The sequence below is a fragment of the Rutidosis leptorrhynchoides genome, chromosome 3 (genome assembly GCF_046630445.1).
Source record: "Rutidosis leptorrhynchoides isolate AG116_Rl617_1_P2 chromosome 3, CSIRO_AGI_Rlap_v1, whole genome shotgun sequence".
NCBI lineage: Eukaryota > Viridiplantae > Streptophyta > Magnoliopsida > Asterales > Asteraceae > Rutidosis > Rutidosis leptorrhynchoides.
In genome coordinates this window covers 36655692-36665286 of record NC_092335.1, presented here as the reverse complement: position 1 = coordinate 36665286, position 9595 = coordinate 36655692, and the positions used below count along the sequence as shown (strand labels likewise).

At 33.4% G+C, this 9595-nt stretch overlaps 1 protein-coding gene across 1 annotated transcript; it reads left to right on the top strand.

Moving 5' to 3' along the window:
- The first annotated feature begins 2222 nt into the window (after positions 1-2222).
- Positions 2223-5569, top strand: LOC139895943 (NAC domain-containing protein 78-like). The gene is made up of 5 exons (XM_071878497.1): positions 2223-2509; positions 2886-3163; positions 3255-3446; positions 3879-4611; positions 4930-5569. The coding sequence occupies exons 1-5, from the start codon at positions 2326-2328 to the stop codon at positions 5325-5327; spliced, it is 1785 nt and encodes a 594-aa protein (XP_071734598.1). The 5' UTR covers positions 2223-2325; the 3' UTR covers positions 5328-5569.
- The last annotated feature ends 4026 nt before the right edge of the window (positions 5570-9595 follow it).

Sequence of the window (9595 nt, the reverse complement as noted above, 5' to 3'; positions counted from 1 at the left end):
TCATGAATAAAGATGATGATCTGGAACCAAAATCTGTCATTGAATATCAAAATAGACGTGATTGAACTCAACGGAAAGGAGCAATACGAGCTGAATTAGAATCGCTCAATAAAAGAAAAGTTTTTGGATCAATCGTTATCACTTTTAAAGATGTGAAACAATGGGATACAAATGAATTTTTATCCGAAAAGAAATGTGCAAATGAAGTTACAAGGCAAAACTAGACTTGTAACTCAAGATTTCCCACAAAGACCAGAAATGAATTAGGAAAAAAACTTATCCTCCTATAATGAATATAATTACTTATTAGATACTTAATCAACCTGGTAGTTATTTAAATGCATCTCATGGATGTTGTTACTACTTATCTGTATGGATCACTTAATAGTGATATATATATGAATATACCTGAAGGGTTAAGGTATCATAAGCATCTAATGCAAAACCCAAGGGAATATATTCCATTAAATCACAAAGATTTTTAAATGGGTTTATACAATCGGGACGTATGTGGTATAATCGATTAAATTACTACTTGATAAGAAAAGGGTATACATATAAACTTATTTGCACGTGTGTTTTATAAAAACAATGTTCGGATATGTGATCATAGCTGTTTATATCAATTATCTTAAATAAAGAAATCTATGAAGCCATTCAACTTCTAAAGAAAGATTTTAAAATAAAAAAAATCAAGTATTACGTTGATTTACATATTGAGCATATAACTAATGACTTACTTATACATCAAACAACTTATACCGAAAAGATTTTAAAATATTTTAATATGGACAAGACAAAAACCATTAAGTACTTATATGGTTGTTAGATCTTAATATTGATACTAATCCATTTCATCCTCTAGAAGATCATGAAGATCTTCTTGGTTCAGAAGTTCCATATTTTAGTGCAATTGGGGCTCTTATGTATCTTACAAATTATACAAGATCTGACATTTCTTTTGCAGTTAATTTATTGACAAGGTTCAGCTCAGCCCCTACCAAAAGACATTGGAATGAGATCAAACAAATAGTTTGATACCTTCGGGGAATTACTGATTTATAATTATTTTATTCTAACAACTCGAAACAAGATTTGTTTGGTTATACAGATGCAGATTATTTATCTGATCTACATAAAGCTAAATTTCAAACTGGATATGTATTCCTAAATGGAGGCACCGCAATATCATGACGTTCTCAAAACAAACACTTGTTGCAACATCATCAAATCATGCCGAAGTGATTGCATTACATGAAGCTACTCGGAAATGATTTTAGTTAAGATCAATGATACAAATCATTATTGATTCTTGTGGACTAGAACGCTATAAAAGCCCAACAACTATCTATGAAGATAATACAGCTTACATAGTACAAATGAAAGAAGAGTATCAAAAATGACAGAACAAAACATAAATGCTGACGAGGCGCTAAAGCTATAAACGGTCTTAACGGTTATAAGTTTGATGGAAAAGAATGGTATATTGGTAAGGCTCAGAAAAAGACTGAAAGGGAATAGGAATTGAAACAACAGTTTGAGCAAACCATGAAGGAGACTGTAGACAAATCACAAGGGTCAAACTTGTACATAAAAGATTTAGATGATACAGTTTCAGATGAAAACCTCAGATTCTTCTCATATACTCAAGATCTCGTAAAAGACAACCAGATTAAAATGAGATACGTTTAATCAACAACTCTACTGATTTTTATACCAAAGCACTGTCAATCGCTGTTTTCAAAACATACGTTCACAATATTGGCATGAGGCAAGTTCAAAAGATGTGACGACTCAGCGTTGTCTACTTGAGGGGGAGTCAACTCTATGCTGCACTCTTTTTCCCTTAGCTAAAGTTTTATCCCACTGGGTTTTTTTTAGCAAGGTTTTTAACGAGGCAGTATTAATTGCTCTTTAAAAAAAAATTACCATCCAAGGGGGAGTGTTGTAAATTTAGTAGTTAAATATGGATGGTAATTAGTCAAATATAGATAGTAAAATTTGTACTATATATATGTGCATAATGTAAGTTACAAAAACACACATATACATTAAATACATCACACCTCTCTTCAACCTCTTTCTCTCCTATATCTTCTACAACACATCTCTCTTTTATTGGTTCTTTCAATTTGAATATATTGAACTAGGTCACTAAAGGTAGTTATAAGGCTACTGAAATATAACAGTTAACATATAGACCAACTAAAGTCCCTCTTTTTAACTTGCCTTAATCAAACTGAAACCAAACCTAAAATAAAACACACAATTTCACAAATTTTCTCCAAAGTCTTTTATAAATAAAAAATTGATTGATTCACTTGTATGGCAGTTATTGTTGATTCGGTACCAGCAACCGCTTCTTCACTCGCTCCTGGATTTAGATTTCATCCCACTGATGAAGAACTTGTATGGTACTACTTAAGGCGTAAGATTTGTCGTAAACCGTTTCGTATTGACGCTATTTCAGATGTCGAAGTCTATAAAGTCGAACCTTGGGATCTACCAGGCGAGTCCAGTTTTTATTTTATTTTGAATTTGCGTGTTAGTTAGGGTTTATGTAAATGAAATGTATGCGGTTGTAATTTTAATTTTTTGTTTGTTTTATCGTTTTGTTTTGACATAATATGATTTTAGAATAATAATATTGATGAATATGATCTGTAGGATATTCATAAGACAGATGTGAAACTGAATTTAGTACTGTTAGATTATATAGCTTTTGGGTTATTTATAAACATACACACATATGTTATATGCAATGCTTCTGGTCAACGTTTTTTAAGAGATGATGTGAACCGTTTATAATATTATATTTTCTGGTGATTAAGGGCTATGTGAAATTAATGAATTTGTGTATAATTGGTTTATCATTTGAGGTGCAGATTTATCTAGACTGAAGACGAGAGATTTGGAGTGGTACTTCTTTAGTGTTTTGGATAAGAAATATGGGAATGGATCGCGAACAAATCGAGCTACTGATAAAGGGTATTGGAAGACTACTGGGAAAGATCGGTCTGTGTACCATAGGTCTAAACTGATAGGCATGAAAAAGACTCTGGTGTATCATATTGGTCGGGCACCTAAAGGCGAGAGGACGAATTGGGTCATGCATGAATACAGGCTCATTGATCGGGATTTGGAGAAAGCTGGATTTGTCCAGGTAAGCGCATGGTTTACTTTGTATGAAATACATGAACAATCAGTATTATATGGTTTTGTATTCTGAACTTTTTTCTGGTTTGGGTTGGCAGGATGCGTTTGTTCTTTGTAGGATCTTCCGGAAAAGCGGTTCTGGAGCGAAAAATGGTGAGCAGTATGGGGCACCATTTGTTGATGAGGAATGGGAGAATGATGAGCTGGCAATGATCCCTAAGCAGGAGTTTGCTGATGAGTTGCTCGTAAACGATAATGATGCCTATCTAGATGCAGATGACCTCGATCAGGTCTGAGCCTTTTTTTTCTTTCTATCATTGGTTTTATTTTTTATTTATTATTTTTTGTTTGGTAGCTGTTACACATCAAGTCTAGTTATAGCTGATTGATTAGTGTTACAGTATTTTATTACTTTGGGCAATTGAATTTCATGTCAACGTATTGATGGAACCATATGCCTACGATGGTTGGATTTAGCTTTAGGCGCACTGTGCATTAGCTACTGTTGGTACCCATTTTGGCTTAGTTTTTTTTAACCAAATATAAATTTGATTTAACTGTCTTAGGACTGATTGCAAAAGGCGAAATGATCTATACATGTCCAAATAAAACATTATTTGATGTATACACTACAAGTTGACATGTTTCAGGCTTTTTACAAAGTTCCTTTCTTTATGTTCATTATTCTAATAAAAGCTTCTTTTTTCTTCCGTTAATTTTAGATTCTTGACTCAAACGTGCCAGATCAAGATGGCCCCCTCTTATTAGAACACCATCAGGATGATAATGTCTGCATTAATGATGTACCTAAACAAGTGATCGATCAACCACAAAACTTATTGGTGGGTGAGGATCAAAACCAACTTCAGGCTGACAAAGAAGACGGACCTAAGTTATTTGATTTGCCTGTGCACAATGAGTTGGATCCCCCATATGTGAAGCACGAATACATTGGTGAAACTAGCAACACAACAAACTTCGATGTGGATTATTTACTCGATGAACTAGTTTTTGATGCTTCGACGAGTGACTTGAAATGTGATGGAAGCTCATTCTTTGAAGCAGATGACATTAAAAATGATGTTAAAACAGAACCTGGCCTTGACATGTTCGAAAACTATACATCATATCTTAATCCAGAAATGGATACCTTGGATTACACCTTTGATTCAATAGGAAATAAGAATATTCTCCCTGAATCATCATTAACATTTGAAGAAACGCATCAATTGAGCGATGTTAGCGAGCAATTATTTGAAGTGAAGAACAATGATTTTGTTTCTTCAAAGCTAGACCATCAAGTTGTTCCATCTACTTCAAATGAAGAACATCTAGATTCAAGAACAGGTATGGAAGGAACTCATGAGACGAGTGAAGCAAGCCAGCAACTGTTTGAAGAAGAAAATGACTATCTCGCCCCTTCTTTAAAGCAAGAAGATGCAGATTTCCCAACAGGTAATGTAAATTTTTTGATTTTTCTAGAGGTGGTAAGCTCGTTTCGTTTACCTATCAAAAGGGTCTTTCCTAGTTGCGTTTTACCGCTGACGAGCAAAACGTAAAAAATTACCTTGAAAGGAAATAACACGGTTATTATATCTTTATACTGACATAACAAAATCTTTGTAACTAATTTACAACACACCCAAGTATTTGTAAGGAATTTAAATCTGTTGAACAAAAATTTGTTTTGGTCCCATTACCCAACTTGCCAGACCCGCCCATTTCGCTTCCTATTTATTTGTTCTGAGACGTTGTATACATTGTTCTACGCAGACTTTTCGTTTCTACAGAGGGCAAGTTGCATGTTGGGCAACATATCTGCTCCATCTGCATTTGCATCAGCAAAGTATCTTGCTGCTGCTGCATCACAAGCTTCAACGTCAGTTCGTGTTACAACAGGTATGATTCGGATAACAGATATTTCTTTCACAGAAAGCAAGATGGATTGGTCCTTGGGTAAAAATGGTCATCTGGACATCATCCTCTCTTTCGGGGTTAAGCAAGATGAAAGTGAATCTGGAGATGTACACGAGTCTTCGGGTTTAATGTCTCGGAAGGCTAATTCTGGTGTTTCTCGAAGCTGGTTTTACTGCATAATTCTCTGGATCATGGTTCTTTCAATGAGCTTTAAAATCAGTAGTCTTGTTTGTCCCAGGTCATACACGAGCTGAACGATCGACTATAAAATGGACAACTTTATCTATTACCAACACAGATCTCTAGATGCTTTATGGTTTATCGCACTACTTTAGCATCATTAACAAATAATCATTATCGAGGCACGTTCTATATCCATGATGATACTGACATTAGATTTTTTTTCCTTTAATTTATTGATGAGAACATTAGAAAGATCCCGAGTTTAAGTTTTAACTGCTTATGTGGTACTACAGGAAATAGCACTTCGCTATTTGAGATGATTTCTATTGATTTTTTAACCAATCAATTTTGTATGTTTGTATGTGCATATCTGGGATGTTCTTATATATGCTCAGCTCTACACCTTTTGTTGGGGGGGGGGGGGGGGGGGGGGGGGGGGTGTACTTATGACTAAAACCAGGTTGAACCATTACAGACTGTAGCTGCATATTACAGGTCCCTGTTATACTTCTTTAAACTGTTTTAAACAGGTTGATTAGGGTCCTTAGAATATATATAAAAAAAAAAAAATGACTATCGCGCCCTTACTCCACTCAAAAGATGACATTATGACAAGTCGACGATACAATTGAAAGTGACATAAAATAACAAACCAACAATTTACCATCCAATTAAGACCAACTGTGAACCCTTAAACCTAGTCTCCTCAAAATAGCCTACAAACCCGTCTCTCACAATTTGCGACCCCAACCAATGACCTTCCAATCAAACTGTTGGTGAACACAATGACCCCTATGACTCCGAATCCGAGCAAGAGATTTTTCCGTCTATTAGTTTCACGAGTGTAATTGCTTAAACAAAAATTTATAATGACGTGTTTGGACTTTGGGGAAAGAGCACGTTCTCTCTATCTAAGCCGATGCAAAAACTTGAGTCTGCGACTTGTAGTCAAATCCGACAATAATATAACTTTTGTCATGTTGTTACATTTTGAACGAAAATGCCATTAATTTGTTGTTTCGGATTGTGGTTAGAACAGAGTTTTAGAACATCGTATTGCTTGAGTGGTATGGGGTGAGACCCAACTTGAGATATTGCCAACACGGGTTCGATTCTCATTCCAAGCACGGAGTTTTCAACCTTTGATGGTATTGTCAACATCAATGCGATTTGGGAAGGTCTCTGCGAGGTTTTCCCAACCTTCGATGATACTGCCAACATCGTCACAAATTGAGTTTCCTCCTAACGCGTTGTGGCTGACAAATGAGAACATTCGATGCCAATATTACCGTTAAAAAAAAGAACATCGTCTTATATGTGGCAAAATGCAGCACCCTTAAAAGAATTAATAAATGAAATAATGTTGGTGTTCAAGGGTAATTTTTAAATAAGTTTTATAGTTTAGAGACCTGTTTGTAACATCAGCAAATTCAGAAGTACTTGTTTGCAAACATCTGATTACAACTTGATACGTGTAAAGTGTAAACACTTGTATAAACATGGCAAAATTGACCACCGAAAGTTTCATAAATTATATCTATATATCTAAAAGACATCTTAGAAATGAATAGTAGCTTTTAAAATTTTTACAAACTTACCCCAAACTTTTTACTTTTTAATAACTCTCACACACTCTTTCTAATGTTTAACTTTATAGTTTTATAAACTTACCACAAACTTTTCTCATTTTATACGTTAATCATTAAACTTCTTATTCATTATAAATCGACCACATAATTTTCCCTATCTAATAACCATTCATTATTATTATTATTATTATTATTATTATTATTATTATTATTATTATTATTACTCTATATAACTAAAAAAACATAAGAGAAATGAATAGTGAACTTCATAAGGTTCACAAACTTATAACAAATTTTTTTTTTAAATTCAACCACACCCTTTATAATAGTTAACTTTATAGCTTTTATAAACTTACCACAAAATTTTCACATTTTGTAATTTAATCATAAACCTCTCATTCATTATAAATCGACCACATAATTATACCTATATACTAAAATGTAAGACCTTATAGATAGTGAACTTTATGGTTTCTATAATTTTACAACAAACTTTCAATCTTCCGTAATTCAACCACAACCATTATTATAGTTTAACTTTACGTTTATTAGAAATCAAACACATAACATTCCATTTACTAAGAATCAACCACATAACTTTCCACTTATTACAAATCGTTAATGTTGTTACTATTAATATAATTGTTATTGTTATTATTTGATTTTTTTTTTTTACTTTGAGTTTTTTTACCCGTTTCAGTTTATGTCATTTGCTTCTAATTTTTTTTTTTTTTTACTTTTCATAATCGAATTTAGCTAACGTTCTTCCGCCGCATCGCGAGGGCGCCACAACTAGTTATTATTATTATTATCCTATATACTAAAATGCGTGGCCAGATTCTGTCATTTCAGTTATATCGAATTGTCGTTTTGAGTTTGCGCTGGTCCCTCAACTTCGGCTTACTTTACACGACCCCTCGGGTTTTCACTTTTTCGGGGTAAAAACGTAATTATATAATTTTATTAAAATAAAAAAAACAAATTTCACCCGAATTTTTTTAACGGGCCCGATCTTCTCGCTCGGTACGAGTTAAATTTTTCCGAGACCATCGTTCAACTCGGAAAAAATATGATGAACACAACGCAACTAATTATACGCGAAACGGACATCGTTAAAAAACACTAAATAACGGGCCCTATATTCTAGCTCGGTGCGAGTTATATTTTTCCGAGACCACCATTCAACTCGAAATAATTTTACGAACACAACGAGACTAACTATACGCGAGACGGACATCGTTAAAAAAACACTAAATATTTCAGGCTGTATTTTCATACATATACATACATGTCCAACAAACAACCCAACCTACTAGATATATTAGGTACCAAACAACGTATATCCAAATTCGACCGCGCGTTGAATACAACCGCAGCAACGCACGGTCGAATTTTTTTCTAGTTATACACTAAATTATATGGAGTATTAATTAATATGTTGAGATTTCTCTCAGGATTAAAAAACCCAAAAAAAAAAAAAAAAGATAACAATTTTAGTTAACGGTGTGTTTGGCACACCAGCTTATTGAAGCTTATGGGAGCTTACAAGAACGTGAGCTTATGATTTTAATAAGCTTCAAATCATAAGTTTTGTTTGGTAGACATAAAAAGTAGAACTTATATAAGCTCTTAAAAATAAGCTACTTGTAATAACTTATGAAAAAAGCTAGAGCTTATGAACGGGAAAATAAACCCAGGCTATTGTATAATTCATGAAACTTTCGGTGGTCAATTTTTCCATGTTTATACAAAGTGTTTACACTTTACACGTATCAAGTTGTAATCAGATGTTTGCAAACAAGTACTTCTGAATTTGCTGATGTTACAAACAGGTCTCTAAACTATAAAACTTATTTAAAATGATACGTTGTAATCAGATGTTTGCAAACAAGTACTTCTGAATTTGCTGATGTTACAAACAGGTCTCTAAACTATAAAACTTATTTAAAAATTACCCTTGAACACACCCTAAAAGAGTGAATTCGATTAAGAAAGTGAAGACCCGAATTTTGATTTATACAATTGAACTATACATGATAGTTTTGTGTCCTCGGTATGTATGTCCAGCCAATTTCAGCCCATTGTGGTGTTAAATGTTCTAATACCGATTTTGTGCATTTTCTTAACAAATGTGAAAATTTGAAAATAGATAATAAAAGGCTCAATTTTACGCAATTGGTTTTGAGTTCTGGTTTCTTTTGTTGAAGCTTCGTTTTATGCGTTCAAGTAAAAGTCCAATTTTATCTCATGAAAAATGCATCAAAAACGAATAAAACGGATTGAATCACATTTAAATATAGGCGGTTGGTCCTTGAATTTATAAAGAGTAGCAGAGCAATTAGGTGAGTTCTTCTAATTTATAACTTTTGAGATACATGTTATTTTAAGTGTTTACATTATACTAGCTTAACACCCCGTTCGTTGCACGGTTGATTTAAAACTGTTATCAACTTACAATATATTAATTAACGCATTTTTCATAAACGTTGTTATTGATAAAAAAAAATACCAATGTTATTTATGTAAGCGTTTTCCTAAGGAGAATTAAAGGTAGAATGACAATTAAACGTTAAAATACATAGGTGCATTGTAAAAAATTTATGTAGACGACGTCCTGCTTCCAAAATAAATAGTAGAAAATGTCATTTCAAAGAAGAGCAATAATTCCTCACTGACAATAATTCCTCACCTGACAAAATGCGTTCCAGGTCAACCCAACGAGATATGTTATATGTACCAAATAAATTACC

Excerpts from the sequence above, each read along its gene's own strand:
- LOC139895943 (XM_071878497.1), top strand. The coding sequence starts at position 2,326 with ATGGCAGTTATTGTTGATTCGGTACCAGCAACCGCTTCTTCACTCGCT. Across the intron at positions 2,510-2,885 it reads CGAACCTTGGGATCTACCAG|ATTTATCTAGACTGAAGACG; the intron begins GCGAGTCCAGTT and ends TTTGAGGTGCAG. Across the intron at positions 4,612-4,929 it reads AGATGCAGATTTCCCAACAG|ACTTTTCGTTTCTACAGAGG; the intron begins GTAATGTAAATT and ends TGTTCTACGCAG.